At 37.5% G+C, this 20,948-nt stretch overlaps 1 protein-coding gene across 1 annotated transcript; it reads right to left on the reverse strand.

Annotated features, from left to right (window-relative positions):
- Window positions 1–7,546: 7,546 nt before the first annotated feature.
- Window positions 7,547–16,377, reverse strand: LOC128622095 (mannan-binding lectin serine protease 2). Its single transcript, XM_053648362.1, has 11 exons — window positions 16,291–16,377; window positions 15,915–16,113; window positions 15,457–15,637; window positions 15,147–15,269; window positions 13,629–13,813; window positions 12,749–12,896; window positions 12,513–12,628; window positions 10,747–10,813; window positions 10,495–10,620; window positions 8,866–8,949; window positions 7,547–8,489 (listed from the first exon to the last, which is right to left on the reverse strand). Exons 1-11 carry the CDS (start codon window positions 16,302–16,304, stop codon window positions 7,747–7,749), a joined length of 1,986 nt encoding a protein of 661 aa, XP_053504337.1. The 5' UTR covers window positions 16,305–16,377; the 3' UTR covers window positions 7,547–7,746.
- Window positions 16,378–20,948: the final 4,571 nt, after the last annotated feature.

A 20,948-nucleotide genomic window follows, 5' to 3' on the forward strand; every position in this document is an offset into this window, starting at 1 on the left:
AAATAAAATAGCTGAAGGAAAATACATTTTATTAAATACATAATTAAATGAATCTATTTTCAAAGCATTTTAGTTTGAAAATGAATAAATAGGTTGTGGACTCACTGCCAGGTTTTAAAAAATATCTGGAATAATAGAGCACTGTGGTGTCGTAACAAACACCTGTTGGAGCTTGAAAGCAACTCTCGGGTTTTCTCGGTCAGATTTTAAGCTAAAAAAAAACAAAAACAACCACCCCCAAATAAAAGGTTAAAGTCTTACCTTCAGCCGAGTTCAAAAGAAATGAGGCGTAAAAACGAGCTGAGCAAAAAGCAAAAAAATTCTTTATTTGTCCATGTACAAATGCTGCAAGATAAAACTGGCCATTTCTGTCAAACTCGACCTAAACTCTGGAGAAGAAAAAGATTGTGGAAATGAAGATATGGATAAGAAGATAATGTTTCTTAGATGTTTGTGGTCCAGCTGAGAGTGTGTGTGGGGCCACTCTCGAATATGAGAGACAAGTGCCTTCCCACAATCCCTCCCCTCCTTTCTCTCTCTCTCTCGCCCTCGCTCTCTCTCTCTCTCGATTGTTTCATCTCCTCCATCTCCGAGGCGATTGCTGTTCGTCCAGTCTGTTAAACTGAGATATCACACGGGCAAACATAAACATTATTGTAGGAAATGTGAGACAGAAGACACTTGCCTTTAGTTTTATTTAATCTCTGTTCCAATCAGCATCTTTTACCAAACCAATCTGGGTTTGAAGGACGCTTGTTTTCCTGAAATTCTGAGCAAGACTTAAATAGATGCTGCTGCATCCTAAGGATCTGAAAAGTTCATAAGTTAATTTGTCGATTTTCTTGGTCGTAAAATAAAATAATCAACTCCGATCGTTGAACGATGACCTCAAAAATACCGCCTTTAAATTACAACCTCAACTTCCACAAATCATGACCTCCAAAATATAACTCTAAACACTAATCCAAACCTTAAAACCTCTAAATGAAACGTTTAAATCGGAGTTAAAAAGTCGGGTGTCTAATCTAAAGCGTCAAAATATTACCATCGTATCAAAAACATGAAATTAAAACCTCAAAATAACTGGCTGAAAAATAAATTCAGTATGGCTACTGATGCGTCGTTTGAATCAACAACAAATTAAGTATTAGATTAGAATGTCTAAAGGTTGTGTTTAAAAAAAAAAAAAAAAAGTCCAAAAATGAAACTTTTTAGGTAAAAACACATATTTACACAATTCATAACAAAAATGTTTACACGAAGTTTATAACTCAATTATTTACAACCTCAGAATAAAATGTTCAACTCTTAAAATCTTTAGTTTTTAATCCGAAACATCGAAATAATACCTGATCATTGAATAAAAAAAAAACACGTTAATAATCCAATTAAAACTTCAAAATGACACTTTCCCTTTCATCAAAACCATGAGATCAAAACGCTATAGGCTGAAAATATGACTTTTTTTTTTGGATTTGCTGTTATTTGAATTAACAATGATTTTTAAAAAATCTTAAGATTAAAAGTGAACATTACATTAGTATCTTTACAGTTGTCATCAAAATTATTCAACTCGCACTGTAAATCAGGTGTATTGTCAAAATGTTCAGACTTTCAGCTGCTTGCGATGAACAAATCAAACAAAATCAATTGAAATAGTTCGACACGACGAACGCTTCAAGCGGTTTCACCAAATACAACTGAAAATGCAACTTATAATGACGTCTCCAGTTTCAAAATTATTCACCCCCCTGAATAGAATCCCTCACAACAGCACAAATCTACGATACGGGTGTTGTCTCAAACACACCTGATGTAAACTAATCAAGGGCTTCATTAGTTGCAGCAGGTGTGCTTGAGCTGGAACACATGAAATACCGGAACTGTCTAGGGGCAGAAATATATGAAATACCTGGACGGGGCAGAAAAAGAAAGCTATCAGTGGCTGCAAGAAGGCAGGTTGTGAAAAACGCTCGAGTGACTGTAAAAGACCTGCAGCGAGACTTGGTGTAACAGGCACTGAGGTTTCAGTGAGCACAGTAAGGCGCGTACTAAACGCAGAAGATTTCCATGCCAGAACTCCAAGACGTTCACCACTACTGACCCAAAAGCACAAGAAAAGTCGCTCAGAATCATATAAATAATCCACAGAAGTTTTGGGATTCTGTTCTGTGGAGCGATGGAGCAAAACTGGAACTTTTCAGCACGATGGATCGGCGGTATGTCTGGAGGAAGAAGAATGAAGAAGAATGAAGAAAGAACACTCTGTCCACAGTCGAGCATGGTGGAGGCTCGGTGATGCTCTGCGGCTGCTTTGCATCCTCTGGCACTGGAAACCTGCAGCGTGTGGAAGGACAGATGGAGTCAGTGAAGTATCAGGAAATCCTAGGAGAAAACGTCACGCCGTCTGTGAGGAAGCTGAAGCTTGGGCGTCATTGGACCTTCAAACAGGACAACGATCCGAAGCACACCTCAAATCCCACCAAGGCTTGGTTGCAGAAGACGTCCTGGAAGATTCTACAGATCCATCACGGTGACCTGACTTGAACCCCATAGAAAATCTCTGGTGGGATGTGAAGAAGGCGGTCGCAGCACACAAACCCAAGAACATTACTGAACTGGAGGACATTGCTCATGAGGAACGGGAGAAGATTCCTCAGGAACGCTGCAGAAGCTCTGCATCTCGTCTGCAGCAGGTCAGAACAGCAAAAGGAGCTCTACTAAGTACTAGAGATGCTCGTCATGATGGGGGTGAATAATTTAGACACTGGAGAAGTCATTATAAGTTGCATAAATAAGATTAATGTTTTTTTATTAATCAAAAGAACAAATTTATCACAATGAATTAAAAAAAATTCTAACAATTTTACAATGAAAAGCAAAAAAAAACTTGCTTTAAATATTGACATTGGGGAAAAAAATACTTTTTTTACTTCTATTTTTCTTCTCGTTATATTTTCTTAGTTTTACAAACGTCTTAATTTATTCGCAATAAAGGCAACAAAAATAAATATATCCCATGTAGCATTAACAAAAAGTTAATATTTTTTTATATTTATTTTATTTACTTAGAATAAAAAAATGTACATTTAATACTTTTAATTGACCATAAGCTAATAACCAAAACAACACAAACATCAGCAGCAAAAAATATATAGAACAGAAAGCACGACATTTTAATATTTACAACCAAAAAAATGAACATTTATAGGACTTGAAGATGACGACGGTGACGGATCAGAGCTCGGATATAAAAAATAAATGAATATAAATTGTTTAATGTCGAGTATAAAGGGGATAAATAATAATCAGCAGCTTTGTTTTTTTTTTTTTTTTTTTTTTTAAAAAACAAAGGCTTGGTGATGGATTTCAAAACAGTAATTTATAATATACTGAAATACTGTATTAGTACGAGGAGTAGTAGTAATAATAATTGACTGAAAGAGCCATTTTAAGTACGAGGATAATTTTGTTTTTGTCTCGTCCCTGTTTATTTCTCGGCAGCAGTGATTTGGCATTTCGTGGCTCGGTGGTGGATCTGCGTTGAGCTTCCCCCCGAGGCGAGCAATTAATCATCTGAAGCAGGCATCTGTTGTGCTGCGAAAGCACTCGGGATCAAACCCGGCGAATCTCAGATCAAACGGCAGGTTATCATCGTAGCCTTTACAGAATATCACAAACACGCCGGGTCCTAGGAGCGGCTCACGCAGCTGTAGTCCATCCACAGGCTAAGAACTTAATGAGGGCTTCTTAAGATCGACACCTAAAAGATTGAGGCTCAGAGGCTCAGATCATGTGATCATTGTCCTCAGAAACGAACATCACACACCACACCAAATCATATAGAGGTCTGAACAGCGTTGTATGAATGTCGAAACTTGGGCGAATATTTACGGAAAACCCCGTCGCTGGAAATCCTTCAATATCGTCGGTCAAGTCCCAAGTTTATCGAAAGCAGAAAGTTGAAGTCGGATGTGAATCTAACGCTCTCGTCTGACCTGACGGCGGGACGATTTATTGTGTGTAGAGTGGATGCGTGTGTTCAGTTAGTTTCTATAGAGCAAATGTTTACATTTTTTACCGAGTGACTTCTGCACACAAGATGACTCGTAGGACTTCATACGCAGGCCCGTGAGTGCAAAACGCATTCTGAATTTGCCGTTGCTTTGAAATCGATTACGGTTGGTGGGGGGGGGCGGTTTCTTTTCGGAACTTGCTCCTCTTTTTGAATTTGCTGTCGTATTTCCGATTTTGCTGGATTTGTTTGTGATTTCGGGTTTCCGTCTTGCTGAATGTCTCAATTCTCAGGATCAAACTGAAGCCCCTGGAGCTGTGAGGCGGTGAATTTGCTGCCACGGTGATGAAATTACTGCTGTTTGTTTGAATTTGCGTTTGGCTTTACCCGTTTGCTGTCTTGCTTCCAGATTTGTGCTCATTACCCAATTTGCTGCTGTGTTTCCCAATTTGTGCTCATGTTTCCCAAATTGCGGTCGCGTTTCCGACTGTGCTCATGTTTGCCAATTTGCTGTCGCGTTTCCGACTGTGCTCATGTTTGCCAATTTGCTGTCATGTTTCCGAATTTGTCCTCATGTTTCCCAATTTTCTGTTTCCGAATTTGTGCTCGGTACCCAATTTGCTGCTGTGTTTCTGAAATTGTCCTCATGTTTCCCAATTTGTGCTCATATTTCCCAGTTTGTGCTAATGTTTCCAAATTTGCTGTTGTGTTTCTGAATATGTGCTCCTTACCCAATTTGCTGTTGTTTTTTCCGAATTTGTGCTCCTTACCCAATTTGCTGCTGTTTCCCAATTTGTGCTCATGTTTCCAAATTTGCTGTTTGCGAATTTGTGCTCATATTTCCAAATTTGCTGCTGTTTCCGAATTTGTGCTCCTTACCCAATTTGCTGCTGTGTTTCCCAGTTTGTGCTCATGTGTCCGAATTTTTGCTTGTGTTCCCCAATTTGTGCTCATGTTTAACAAATTTGTGCTCGTTACCCAATTTGTTGCTGTGTTTCCGAGTTTGTGCTCATGTTTCCCAATTTGTGCTTGTTTCCCAATTTGCTTTTTTTTTTTTTTTTTTTAAATGGCATCTGTTTTTAAATCTGCGGTCGTGTTTCCCAATTTGCTGTTTTCCAAATTTGCTGTCGTGTTTCTGAACTTGCTTGTTTTTATATTTGTTGCCCTGCTTCTGAATTTTCTGTCACGTTTCTGAATTTGCTGCAGTGTTTCCGAATTTGCGTTTGTGTGTTTAAATCTGCGGTCATGTTTCTGAAGTTATCATGTTTGAGTGCGCTGTCATGTTTCCCAGTTGGCTATCAGAGTTTTGAATTTGCTATAATGTTGTTGAATTTCCTTTAGTGTTCTTATATTTGCTGTAGTGTTTCTGAATTTCCTGTCATGTTTGTGATTTTGCGGTCATATTTTTCAAATTTGTAGACATGATTCATGAATTTACGGTCAAGTTTCAGAATCTCCTGTAGTGTTCCCATCTTCGCAGCAGTATTTGTTGCAGTTGCCTTATCTTAAGGGTCGCGGTGCATCTGGCGCCAATTCCAGGAACCCTGGGAACAATGTGAGACAGCTAACTGTCGATGGGAAGTCTTATCCATATCAAGGCACTCTGCGTGCACACAATGCGTTTTGCTGCAGTTGTGGGTTGGGTTTTTTTTTTTGTGCTGTCATGCTTCCCAATGTGCTCTGGTGTTTCTAAATTCGACTATATCAAACATGCGGTCATGCTTTGGGTTTACAGTTGTTTGTCATGTTTGAGTTTTGCTGTGGTGTTTTTAAATTGATCACACTTCCGAATTTGCGGTCATGTTTGCGAATTCGCTGCCTTGTTGTGTGTTTTGGTTTTGTCATCATGTTTGCGAATTTCCTGTCGCGTTTCCGGATTAGCGGTAATGGTTTTTGGTTTTAACGTTATTCTTTTAGTTTTGCATGTGTTTTCGCTTTGCTGGTGTGTTTTGGACTTAAGGATATGTAAGACAAAAAAAGCTACATGGAACTTCACTCCAAAAATAAAATCTGCTATATAAAGGATCGTTTCAGACGAGACTGTATGACCGGAAGCGTTTCTTCCTGAAAACGCAGGTTGAATATAGAATGTTTAGGACACATCCGGTGTAAATACTGACTGCTGGAAGATCCACACTGGAGATTTCAGCATTCTTCTTTTTTTAGGTACCACATTATGTACCACATCTCACATGGCTCACGACCAAACCTTCCACATCTGCTGAGCAAAACGATCCTCCCGTCTGATCCGTCTCACTCCGTACACGAGTCAATATTCGCTTCAGGCCTGCTTTGCTTCTCTGCTCAGGTTTTTATTTTTTCTATTATACGCGTGTGTTAAAAGCCACCTTTGCCTTCATGATGTCTTAATGTCAATTTAGCGTTACTGCTAATATCCAGAATAATAATAATATTTAATGCAGCACAAAAAATAAAGTTTAAACATTCGAAAATTAAATTCAGTTCAATTAAAATACACTTTTAATTGGGGGGGAAAAAAACACTTTTTAAAAAAAAATAAAATAGAATATTTATTAACATAAAATTGCATTTGGGTGTTTGTTTAAGCTACAAAAAAATACACTTACAATAAACTAAAAGGTCAAATTAGATCAAGTCCTTTCTTAAAATCAATGTGCAGAATGAACATTTTAAACTGTCATTAGTGTAATAAAGATTTCATTGATTAGTAAGAGGTGAAGGTTAATAAATTGTTTTAAAGCAAAATGGCGGTTGGATGTCTCTACAAATCTGTCCTCTAGAGGGAGACACATGCCACATATTAAAGAGTAATGGATGGAATAAAGGTTACTGTAATGCTGTACGGAACTCGCGTGCTGCTCGTCAATAAAAATGGTATTTATTGATTTATTTTTACTTTCTAACATTTCAAGCAACTGCGAATTTTGGAAAATTCTGTTTACCTTCAAGAATCTGTGATGTAAATGTATTCGTTTATGTATGCTTACTTATTTATGGACAAATTGTACTGTTTTTGATTCCCCCCCCCCCCCTTGTTCACTGAATTTATCTGACTGTGTATTGGTTAATTTCTATTACAGGAAAATGATCAGTGATTTTTGCTTCTGTTTTGTGGATGTTTTGATTCTGGATTAAATAATGTTCGTATATTTGCTCTGGAGATCAGACCAGCTTTCAGTTTTGAACTTTGTTCTCCTACCTTGGATTTTAGTGTGTGCCCCCCCCCCCCCCCCCCTTTTTCTGTAAGCCAATTAATAAGCGAGTACATGCAAATATTTGAGAGCCGATCAACATAAAGCAAATTCCTGATGAAAGTCTACACATAATGTACCAACGTCTGAGACAATGGAGACAGATGATATATCATATACCATTACTGCTGCTTTCAAGTACTAATACTAGTATTAATACTAGTTGTAATTGTACTAGTATCAAGTACAAATACTAATTATTTTTTGCAGTATAGAACGGCTCACGAGATGGCGGCTCAGCTCAGGCATGGATGCGTGTACGCTGATGTGGTGGAAATAAAGGCAAGGCGCACAAATATTTTTTGAAATGCGTTTATTTGTCCTGAACTCATCAGATTTACAAGTAACAGGTATTTGATTTAAAATGAAGGCTAAAGAATCGTGCTTAAACCTGCACAGCTGCGTGTAAATAATGTAATCAGCTTAGCATGAATGTGAAAAATCAACCACAGATCACGTCCTGATGTATTTGGTGGAGGAAGGCTGATGGACAGAGTGTTAATTATTCGCCATGGTTTCTCTAATCCAGTCCAGGTAATTCTCCACTTTGGTATAATAACCTTTATAACTTGCAGCTCCACATCCAGGAGGACCCCATGACACAATCCCCTTGATTGTATAAGGTGTGTCGGAAGAGCCAAACCCCACCATTGGAATGACGAGTGGACCCCCACTGTCTCCTTTACAGCTGTCCACCTTGCGGTCGTCTTCTCCAGCACAAAACATGTTCTCAGTGACTTTCAGATTATTTTCAAAACAAAAACCTTTGTGTTCTTTCACATGACCGTATTGCAGATATCGACTTTTCGTCCTGCTTTTTGTTGAGCCATACCCTGAGACCGTCCCCATCTTTCCCTCCAGCGCTGGCCCGTTGGTTTTTGTCTTTGGAAGACACACTGGTATGATCTTTTCACTGAGAGGGACCCGAGAGGACAGCTTCACCAAGGCGATGTCGTTATCGTAGTTTGGTTTTTGGCGTGGATAGTCGGGGTGAATTATGATCTTCTCCGTTTCCATTTCAACCTTCCCCGCGTCCAGACCGTCGACCATGCCGCCAGTGAACAACAACGATCTCTGGTTTTCCACCACGTGAGCAGCCGTGATGGCCCAGCGGTCGTTAATTAGAGATGCACCTCCTCGCTCAGGATCTTTAATCAGGAGCTGCCAGGGAATTTGCCCCAGTGTGGCTTTTTCTCCCCCAAAAATCCTTCCGCCAACAGATGTTTTAGTTACGCCACACACTTTAAAAAAAAAAAAAAAAAAAAAAATTATAATAAAAAAAAAAGGTAAGATGGAGAAAGAGTTTTAACGTCAGTGTAGTGAACTTCTTTATAAATTCCATACAAAAATCAAACTTGTACATGGACCCTGAAAATGTTACAGGTCTTTGATTTATTTATTTATTTATTTATTTATTTATTTATTTATTTAAAAGCAAACAAGTTCCAACTGCAAACGTTGGACAATCTGCTGATCATTTTCAAGAACGAAAGCTACTACTTGGGGGGAAAAAAAAAAAAAAAAAAAAAAAAAAACCAGGACTGTTGTGTATAGGATATAAATAAATAAATAAATCACAGGACGTATTGATATTTGAGCCAGTACTGTATACTTTACCTGCGACACACTGTGGTGCATTTTGGGAAAAATTCTGTCCGTTTTCAGCCACCCATACTCCTGCAGCGTCACAGGTGAAGTGCGCTGAAACAAGAGGAACAGGAACGAAAGGAATGAAGGTGATATCACTAGCTGCAATGACGGGAGGGGCCAAGCCACTTAGACCATTAAAAACGTATCATAAACCCTTATATTGAATTCTGTATTTAACTGGGAGCCAGTGCTAACACGGGTGATGCGCTAGAACGTTGCCTAGTCCCAGTCAAAAGCATAGCCACAGCATTTTGGGCTAAGTGTAGGCGTGATTATAAGGGCATGAGGAATACCAGTAATCCAGTCTGAAAAAATAAAGCATGTATAACAACCTCCAGATCCTTAAAAGACCAAAAGGGGTTTTGATTTCGCAATTTAAATCGGAATCAAAAATCCCATCAACATTCTTTGCTTGATTGTGTAATTTAGATGCAAGAGGGCCTAGTTGGTTGATTATGTTTAGTAGAACCAGGAGGCTCGGATGTGAACCAATTCAGCTTTCGATTCGGTAAAGTGGAGAAAATTTGTTGCCATCCTTCCATTTTAATATCGTTTAAACAGAGTTGTACCTTGGCTTTAGAGGGAACTGAGTAGCATCAGCATAGCAATGGTGTTGGACATGGTGTTTGTGAGAAATATGGGCCAAAGGAAGCGTATATAAATAAATGAAAAAAATCAAACTGGGTCCGGTATCGAGCCTTGTGCAACTCCATGAGTAATGGGTGCAGAGCAGGAAGAAACATTTCCCAATTCTACAGAGAGAATTCTCCCTTTAAGATGGGAGAAAAACAGTTCAAGGCTCGAATCCCTGACACTGTCTTGTATGCTCTAGCACAATTTCATGATCAACAGCATCGAAGGCGGCACTGAGATCAAGAAGGACTAGAATTTCTTTGATCAACAGTTAGGAGCGCCGACTCGGTGCTGTGTTGCGCTCTAAACCCAGATTGCAACTTATGAAAAATACCATTTCCATTTTTAAAAAAGGAGAGCGCTGATGATAAGCAACCTTCTCTTGGGTTTTTGATGAGGACAGTTTAGATTAATTATTAAGTACTCTCTGATTCAGATTGGGTAGGCTTTATTTGCTGGATTAAATCCACTAAGCAGGGGAGTGATACAGGTTCAAGGCACTTGCAGCTCGTCTTCACTCCGTTTCCTCGGGTATTGTTACTGAGGCGAGGCTTGAGTCTAGTTTTTGGCGCTAAATTCTTAAAAGGGTCACAACTGGACCATAGTGACGCTACAAGTTGAACCTAGACTACAAGGTACAAGATGTAGGGGAAGATGTATATGACTTAGAGAACTGGCAGACTGTTGGGGGATTTATACAAACGGACACTGTTTCTGGATTCTGATCGGTCAGAAGGCTGTAGTGTCACCATGTTGTTTTGGCTGTTGTTTAAATAGTCATGTGGATTTACGGTATTTGCTCTGGATATCGATATTGAACTTTGCTCTCGTACCAAGATAAAGTTTCAGATTTTTAGATTTTGCTTTCGTAAACATTTTGTACTGCTCCTGGGTCCTAGTGCTCGATGTGCTTTTCTGAGAAATTTTGGGCCAGTGTTTGTACGCGCTCGTGCTCATATTTACCATTTCCAACCAGGTTGTAGTACACTGAAGAGCACTCAATAGTGATTTTGTCCTTGTATGAGGTACTTGGGTTTTCCTCTGTCAGGACCATCAGATCTGGAAGCTCAGGAGGCCCACAATTCACCACTGCGAAAAGGAGATATAGAAACCGTGATTATGATGATAGGATTGTGGCTGTTCTATTTTCATTCGATATTCTGTCTAGTAAGCAGAATATTATTGCGTTGTCGACACTTTCATATTTTCACTCACGTTCGCAGTTTTGTCTGGGACTCCAGTTCCCGTTTAACTGACAAGTGGAGCGAAACTTTTCAGTGGCCTGTGCACAGAAAAGAAGGAAGAAACTGAAGTATACCCCCATGGAAGTTGTTTGCTTGTCCAAATGTGTCAAAAAAGCCAACATTTTGATCATCTTGGAAACAGTGCCTATTAAAGTCGATATACTTGGACAAAACCACAAGGAAAAGTAGCTTTTTCAGTCACTTACTCAACAGAAATATCAATAGTTGTGAGATTCTGTGGAAAAAAGTAAGTACACCCGTGGCCTCAGAAGCCAGTATTGCTCTCTTTAGCAGAAATGTAGGAATTTTTTACCACTTTTATTTTTGTCCATGCGATATTCTTTCAGTTGCCAGATGTTTTTGCACGTACTGCCAGTTTCAAATCCCCCCCAAACAATTCAATGGGATTCAAATCCGGGCTTGGATTAAACCATTCCATGACCCTCCATTTCTTCTTTTTGAGCTGTTCCTCGGTGGATTTGCTCGTGTGCTTAGGAATCTGAAAGGCCCACTTTCAGTTCAACTTTCCTCAAGCACTTTTTGATGTGATGCAGAACTCGTAGTTGAATCACTGAATGCAAGCTTCCAGTCCCTGAGGCAGCGAAGCAACCCTAAACCATAACATTTCCACCACCGTGCTTCACAGTTGGTATGAGGTGCTTCTCCTGAAAAGCTGTCTTTGGTCTGTGCCAAAAATGTCTGCTATTACTGTAGCCAAACAACTCTATCTTTGATTCGTCTGGCCAGAGCACATTATTGCAAAAGTTCTGGTCTTCACCTATATGCTCATTGGCAAACTGTAGTTTTGCAAAGGTTTTTTCCTGGTCAAATTTATTCAATCTCTTCCTGATTGTCCTAGCATGCACTTTGACACCAACAGTTGCAAGACTTATTAGCAGATGCTGTGGTGAAATTTTGGGGTTCTTGGAGACTTTTTCTATGCATCAGACGGTCTGCTCTTGGGCCGAATTTGCTGGGACGGCCAGTCCTGGACTCACTGACAGTCTTTTGAAATCTGCACCATTTGTAGATATGGATTCCTTACAGTGGAATGATGTATTTCAAATAATTTGGAAAAAAAAATCCTTTGCCAGACTCGTACGTATCTGCAACCTTTTTGTCTGAAGGTCTTGCAGAACTAGATCTTGGCATGATGAAACCACATGCCTCAATAACAAAGGGAACACCAGACACTAGGTATGAGAGATGTTCCAGGACAGGTTCCACGTTTGGTGATCTACGTCTCGCGTTGAAAACTCTGACCTTATGTTCAAAACCATTTACCACTTTCGGTTGTTCTGCAGGAGACATTACATAGCAGTAATTTGAAAAACCGCTTAATCTTAGTACGCCATAAATGTCTAGAATAGTACTCGAGTATGTGTTTGTTGAGATGAGCAAACAATGCTAGTTTGTTTAGATGAATAAATGTTTATACTCCCAGCACAACTCAAATTGACAATAGAAACTTTTTGGGATGATTATTCGGATTGGCTTGATTGGGATTCGTACCCTTGATGGGTGAAACCTTTAGGAGTATTTGTTCTCCAGTGCTGTTGAATTCTGGATTCGGATTGGTCAGAAGGTTAATTGACAGGTTTATATTAACATGCTCGTGCGGACACGTGATCGTTTCTGTAGTAACGGCTCATTCGCAGGGACGAACAAGATCCCGAGTCACATTTACAAAACCCAAGTGTTTTTCCCCGCCAGTTTAATTTTACACTCGATACTCACATCGGGTAAAACGTATCCAGTCAGGCAGCGCACGGTGACCGACTCGCCCACTTGATACCGATCTTTCACAGGAGACACGACGGAGTTGGGCGTCACTTTTCCAGGACATTCCATTACTACAAGGGAAAATAACAACAAATCATCCTCCACATAGTGGGAGTAAACTGACATGGTCATGTTACGTGATTAAAATGATCATTAACGATGCACTGCTAATGGTTCTGTTTAAATCCTGCCTTTAGGTTTGTACTCGAGAGAGAAGCCTCGATTCGTTCCCTCCACGTCCGAGTGGAAGAGGACTCTAACTTGTTGGGCTGCGGTGAGGATGTCAGCAGGTTTGTCTTTGCCACAGAATGGCCCAAAGGTCTCCGTGTCTGTCTTAATCTGATAGGAACAAAGACAAAATGGTTGCTAGGAGTGATGACAGAACAGTATTGACTAAGATTACCGCAACGGAAGTTCTGCCCAAATATCTTCCTGTTTCTCAACTAAAATAAAAGGGTTTTTTTTTTTTTTGACCGTACACAACCTTTTATCATGGATGAAATGTTAAAAAGACAAACTTGGGAAACACTCAACTAAACACTCGAGTAGGTGCAGATCGGCTGCATGGAATTACACGACTGCCCTTAATCAATACTCCACATTTGAAGACATTTACTTTTTATTCGTGTAGCAGAAGCTTTTATCCAAAGTGACTTACAAGTGAGAAAATACAAGCAAAGCGATCTATCAAGCAGAGAACAATACAAGTAGTGCAATTCGTGTACAAGATCTATTAATTGAGTTCCAGAAGAAGCAAAGTGCAGAGTAGAGGTGTAAGTGCCAGAGTACATTTTATTTTATTATTATTATTTTTTTATTAGTTCCTAAGGTTTTTTTTTTTTCTTTAAACTAGTGAGACATTCGCATCAGATGCGATTCCTGTTTTATACTTAGAACGTTTAAAAACCAAGGGATAGAGTAGTTTCTTATTCTGTTTTCGTCATTACCTTCCACCCTCCTAGGACCCCCCCCCCCAAAATATTTGGCTGGTCCACTTTGTGACCACGTTCTGCCAGTTGTACAGACGTCCTCTTCTCGTCATAGTGCTTATAGTTACCGAGTGGCACGTACCATTACGTAATCGATGCATTTTCCGTCTCTGCTTTCCACATCGAACACTCCGGTGAATTTTAACTCGAGTTGGTCCCCTTCATCCACAGAGAGATAGAATATACAATCGGCGTTCTCAAAGTACGGCCCGGGACTTCCTGGGGCCGTTAACACTCCAGCTCCATGATGGTTCTCCGTGCAGCTGGCTAAATGATGGGAGGAAAAAAAAAAGAGCGACAGATACAACGGCAAGGAGAATGAAAAATCCTCTCCAGTAAATACAAGCGTGGAGACTGAGACTGAGACTAAAAGACGAGCGTTAATGCAAGAGAACAAGAGTAAAGGTGGATGTTGTAGGTTCTGGTGCTTTTTACTCTCATGCAGTCGGTTGGATGTGAAGCGAAGTCATTTAAGTTTAAAACTTAAACTGCAGAATGGCTGGGATTGGGCTTACCAAACAATCTTTAATTTAGCAGCCCTGGGCGTTGAAAATTTAGGGACAGGGGTTGGACTGTAATTCATAGGGTGCCTAAAGAGTGAAGACTATCGAGCTAGGACCAGAAACTGAAGAGTGCTTTTTTTTTTTTTTTTTTTTTTTTTGGAGGAGTATCAATTTGATGAACAGAAGGGAGAGAAATTTTAAAATAAGTTCCTTCCATCAGAACGAGCTGATGTTAGGAGAAGAGGCTAGAGATGGAATTACTGGCAGCGAAAGATTCTCCACTAATGAGTGAAGTTCTTAGACCAAGTCCAGAAGGTGGGGTGGGCGGGGAGGATTCTCCTGGAGATTAGGGATGGAGGAAGAGCTTTCTGAGGACCAGAAACCACTGAGCTGAGGGTAGAGCAGAAGCAACTAGTGCAAAAACCTAGCTATTTTATCGGTACTGGAAAGGCCAAGCCATGAAATAGAGGAATTCCAGCAGCGTAAAAGTACACACTTGCATAAAAAAACAACCAAAAAAAAAAAAACACACCCTAACCTCCATTTTAACTCGGTTTAGCCTTGGGAAGTCTTCTAAATATCCAATAATAATAGGGGATGTGAAACTGTCCACAGTTATGTTCATTCTCACTCTCTCTGAGTGTCACCAGAAGTAAAGAGAGAACCGAAAGAGGAACTTCCAGCAGTTTTTGGAAGAACAATCAAAACTTTCCAACACGAGCAAGAACTTTATGGTGAATCTTAACAGCGGTCCACGAGGAACCGTATGTATTCGTCTCAAATTTGGGGTGTTTGGTTTTGTTTTTTTTGGGTTTTATTTATTTTATAGAAAAAAAGCGAGAATAGAAAGGAAAATAACTCTTGATAACCTCGGAACAAAAAAAAGAAACACAAAAAGATGGGGGGGGAATGAATAGAGAAGTGAGAATCAAAAAAATGTAGCAATGAAAAGGAATAAAAGAGAAATAGTTCAAAGCACTTTACAAACAAAACTATTTGACCAAGCTGCGCTATTCTCCTTGTACGCTCTCGGAAAACGTTTGTAACCAGAGATGTGAGAGTGAATTGGGAGTGTGTGTGTGTGTGTGTACACGTACCACGGCATTCGTGTTGATCATCATCGAGGTAGTAACCCGGTTTACAGCTGCAGCTGTATCCTCCGATGTAATTATGACAGAAATGAGAACACTCCACATCGTTCTCCCAGCACTCATCAACATCTGGAGGAAGAGGTCAAAGGTCAACTGTGAACATGAGCATTCATACCTGTTCGGTGTTCCTTGTAAAACTTCAGCTATTTTAAGTTAGCTGACAAACACAAACGCTAGATCACAGCGAAACCGGTGCGAATGTGCGACGGCGAGGTCCACCTCACACGCTGACAAGAACAAAGCCTTGTTCTTTTACCCTGCGTGGTGTAAAACGCTTTGAATCCTGCGTGTCTCTCCGTGTTGGAGTAATCAGACTGGAAGGTGAGAGAGAGACAGCCTCCAGAGGAAGACCTGAGCGAGGGATTAACAGACGACTGCAACTCCTTCAGGGTCATTTTACCACACAGTTGAGCCAGGACGTTCTGACCCTCAGAAATCTGGGAGAGGGAAACAAAAAAGGAAGAACTAGGAATTAAAGGTTTACAAAGGAGGGGGGAAAAACAAAGCAAGGCATGAAGAAATGAATAAGAAAAACTCTTAAAAAGAACAACAGCAATGAGAAGCACCTAAGGCAAACAAAGAGAGAAAAGAACCTGCTAACTAAAATCAAGAATGAAAAGGAGTAAAGTAAAAAAAATGTAAAGAAACACAGGGGTGAGGGGAAAAATGAGGGAAATACAAGCACTAAAAAGCAAGCTGATTCCTGTCGTCCACCTGCAGGCTGTCGTCCTTACACTCGTAGCTTTCCTCCAGGTCCAGGTGGAGCAGTGTGAGTGACAGGATGTGACCTGGAGGTGCACAGCGTCTCCACGTTTCAGATACATGCGAGCCGTATCCGTAAGGAAAACCAGGAGACTGAATCCATCCGGAGAGAGGGAGAGACTGACACACACTCACCAACACCACACACACACTGAGAGAAAGACGGATCAGATAGGAAGATGGATAAACAGGCACCGTGTTCAGAAGTTTCCAGCAACATCTCCGTTCTCACCAAGTTTTTAGTTGTAAATGTTCATCAAATGCTACTGTATACCAAATTATAGCAAAGTGTTAGAAAGATAATGTTCAAAAGGACGATTCGGCTTACCAGAAAATGAGCATGGTGGAAGCAACCCTGTCTGACTGAGTGTGCTGCAGCTTCTGCCAAGTTCCTTTATTAGTTTAATACACACACGCACACACTTATTTGATCATTGTGGGATGAGTGTAATGCTGCAGTGACGTACAGTCTACATGATCCTAAACATGTTCAACACTACAAATAGAAATAAAAAATTGTTTGAGGAAGGTTGTCTTGAACTTATATGTTATATACTCTCTTCTACTACAATTTTACTCATGTTGGTTTATAGTGACACTGACATATATTGATGATGTTAATTTTGACACAGATGTATTCTCATATTGACACTGATATTCATATTGAAGGGGGCATACAATCATTGCTCATAGCAGCAGATCCTCCTATTGATACACTTCTCAGTCACACATTTCAGTCATATTTGTACACTCTCTCAAAGTTGTCTTGTTATTTAGTATTCACACATGTTCATACTCATTGTTTCACACACAATTGCTTTATTTGTTTGCATTTTGACATTGCATTGACACGTACACACAAGCAAGGTGAGGCTTGAACCCAAACCGTTCAAACAGAGAACTTATAACTTCACGATGACACTACTATATGAGACAGCTGAACTATGAAGTCTTTCAATCATGTAAGAGGTGCAGCTGGTTTTGTGGGTTATATAATGTGTGTGCGCAGAAGATGTAAACATGAGAAAGCAACTATATGTTAACTGCTTGTGTGGTGCTGTGGGTTAAGGGTATGTGCTGAAAGTTGCTCTCTGCCTCTATGAGAACAGTGGTTCTAGACCACTCTCAGGTAGGTGGTTTCTGTTTTACATGTAGCCACTAGTTTTGTTGTATAAGTGATGCAAAGTAAAAGTTAAAGCCTGTACTGAAAGTTTGTCAAGCGAAGGCACTGGCAGCTTAGAAGGCTGAGGATGAGTCCATCCTGTCGCTGCTTGAAGCACACAGGTTCGAGGCTCGGCCCGGCTAGGGTGAGGTGAAAGTGCTGGAACCAGGTTGGGAACTGGCAGAGAAAGAGAGAGAAAAGCCATGTACCCCCCAAAATTTTATATATATATGTATACACTCACTATATATGCACATATACACATACATATATATACACTATATATACACACACACTACCTATATATACTATATATACACTATATATATATACACATATGCTATATATATACACTATATATACACATACACTATTTATACACTATATATACACATACACTATATATACACTATATACATATATATATGCGCACATATATACACATACACTATATATATATATATATATATACACTATATATACTATATATACACATACATACTATATATACACTACATATACACATACACTATATATACACATGCACTATATATATACACACTATATACACTATATATACACTATATATATACTATATATACGCTACATATACACACTATATATATATACACTATATATACACACACTCTATATATATATATACACACTATATATACTATATATATACACTATATATACTATACATATATACTATAAATACTCTATATATATATACACACTATATACACATACACTACACTATATACACATACACTATATATACACTATATATACACACTATATACATATGCACACATATATACACGTTATATATATACACTATATATACTATACGTACACATATACTATATATATACTATATATACGCTACATATACACACTATATATATACACACACATATACTCTATATATATATATATATATATACACACTATATATACTATATATATACACTATATATATACTATACATACACATATACTATATATACACACTATATACACACTATATATATGCACACATATATATACATTATATATATATACACTATATATATACTATACATACACATATACTATATATACACTATATATACACACTATATACACACTATATATATGCACACATATATATACATTATATATATATACACTATATATATACTATACATACACATATACTATATATACACTATATATACACACTATATACACACTATATATATGCACACATATATATACATTATATATATATACACTATATATATACTATACATACACATATACTATATATACACTATATATACACACTATATACACACTATATATATGCACACATATATACACATTATATATATATACACTATATATATACTATATATACACACTATATATACACTATATATATACACATATGCTATATATATACACTATATATACGCATACACTATTTATACACTATATATACACATACACTATATATACACTATATACATATATATATGCGCACATATATACACATACGCTATATATATATATATATATACACTATATATACTATACATACACATATACTATATATATACTATATATACACATACATACTATATATACACTATATATACACATGCACTATATATATACACACTATATACACATACACTATATATACACTATATATACACACTATATACATATGCACACATATATACACGTTATATATATACACTATATATACTATACGTACACATATACTATATATATACTATATATACGCTACATATACACACTATATATATATACACTATATATACACACACATATACTCTCTCTATATATATATATACACACTATATATACTATATATATACACTATATATATACTATACATACACATATACTATATATACACTATATATACACACTATATATATGCACACATATATACACATTATATATATATATACACTATATATAGATACTATACATACACATATACTATATATACACTATATATATATATATACTATACTATATACACTATATATATACACTATATTCAATTCAATTCAATTTTATTTGTATAGCGCTTTTTACAATAGACATTGTCTCAAAGCAGCTTTACAGAAATATCAACATGGTATACAGATATTAAAGGTGCGAATTTATCCCAATACTACACCCAATACTTATTTCTACCACAATATATACTATACATACACATACTATATATATACACTATATATACACACATATACTATATATACTCTATATATATATACACACTATATACACATACACTACACTATATACACATACACTATATATACACTATATATACACACTATATATATATATGCACACATATATACACGTTATATATATACACTATATATATATATATACTATATATACATATATATATATACATATATATATACTATATATATGCGCACATATACTATATATACACTATATATACACAGACGTATATGTATAAATTTATACGTGTATATGTGCATACATATATGTATACGTATATATACACACATTTGTATATTTATACGTGTATTTGTGCATGCGTGTATATACCTATATATGTGTACAGTATACGTACGTGTATTTGCATATATGTACATACATCAAATTAGCAATATTTAATATGTATATACGCAATACCTGTAAATATATGTACCATGTACTAATAGTTATACTGAATATAATGAATGTGTATACATTCACACCAGCTATGTATATATTATGATGTATAGTCCTATTTGCACAGTTAGATTTGTAGACATCATACTGCTGTTAATATATACTGTATAATAGTATTTTTAAATGTTACATGTGCACACTACTGCTTTCTTAAACGTATTTCCACAAAGCCCTCTGAATACAACTATGTATGTATACTATTATACTTGTGTGCCTATGTGTATACACTGCTATATACACATTAAATACATTGCTATACATCTGTATCACACACACACACAAAATAATACTGAAACTTAATCTAACTGATCAAGAAAAGGCAAACTACTACTGCTGGATCATTAGTCAAGTCTCAGGTCAGGTCAAACAGAATAAAAGTATCAACCAACTCAATGTGAATAAATCAAACACCACAACCACAGCAAGAGCAACACCAAGCAGTTAAAGGACTTTATCATCACATAAGCTTACACTTTCAGTAAATTGTCTCAAAACACACATTTATAATGGAACATAAAACAAATTATGCTAAGAAAGAAAACATTTCATGACAAGACAATACAAATGGACTGTATACAAAACGGGAACATGACAAACCCACAGCCTTTACTGAAAGGACAGTTCTGAGTTATGAGACAAAAAAAAAATTCTTTGTTTCAACATATTAGCATACGCACTAGGGTTTTATCTTCACAGGCAGATACAGAAGAAAGAAAAAGCTAAACACCATTAAGAGGCTAGCCACTAACAAATGCTAAATTCTCAGAATGTTTAAAGATTCATGCATCTCCATGTCTATTAATCTTGAATCAAAATGCTGGCATGTTAATATCGAGTGACATCATTGGTTTGTTGATTGGTGCCGCTAGATTTCCCAGAATGCTTTGCATCATCCTTGGCAACCAACTGCAACTCCTGCTTTCTGTTGCTTTTCAGGTGCAGTACCTACACAGACAGACAGAGAGAGACAGAGAGAGAGAGAGAGAGAGAGAGAGAGAGAGGTCACAAACCTTTAATTGATTTTATTTACATGATGCAAATGTATTACTTTGATATATTTTGTTTAACCCAAGTAATTATATCCT

The sequence above is a fragment of the Ictalurus furcatus genome, chromosome 1 (assembly GCF_023375685.1).
Source record: "Ictalurus furcatus strain D&B chromosome 1, Billie_1.0, whole genome shotgun sequence".
NCBI classification, from domain to species: domain Eukaryota; kingdom Metazoa; phylum Chordata; class Actinopteri; order Siluriformes; family Ictaluridae; genus Ictalurus; species Ictalurus furcatus.

Excerpts from the sequence above, each read along its gene's own strand:
- LOC128622095 (XM_053648362.1), bottom strand. Across the intron at positions 13,814-15,146 it reads TGATCAACACGAATGCCGTG|CCAGCTGCACGGAGAACCAT; the intron begins GTACGTGTACAC and ends CCCATCATTTAG. Across the intron at positions 12,629-12,748 it reads TCTCGAGTACAAACCTAAAG|TAATGGAATGTCCTGGAAAA; the intron begins GCAGGATTTAAA and ends TTTCCCTTGTAG.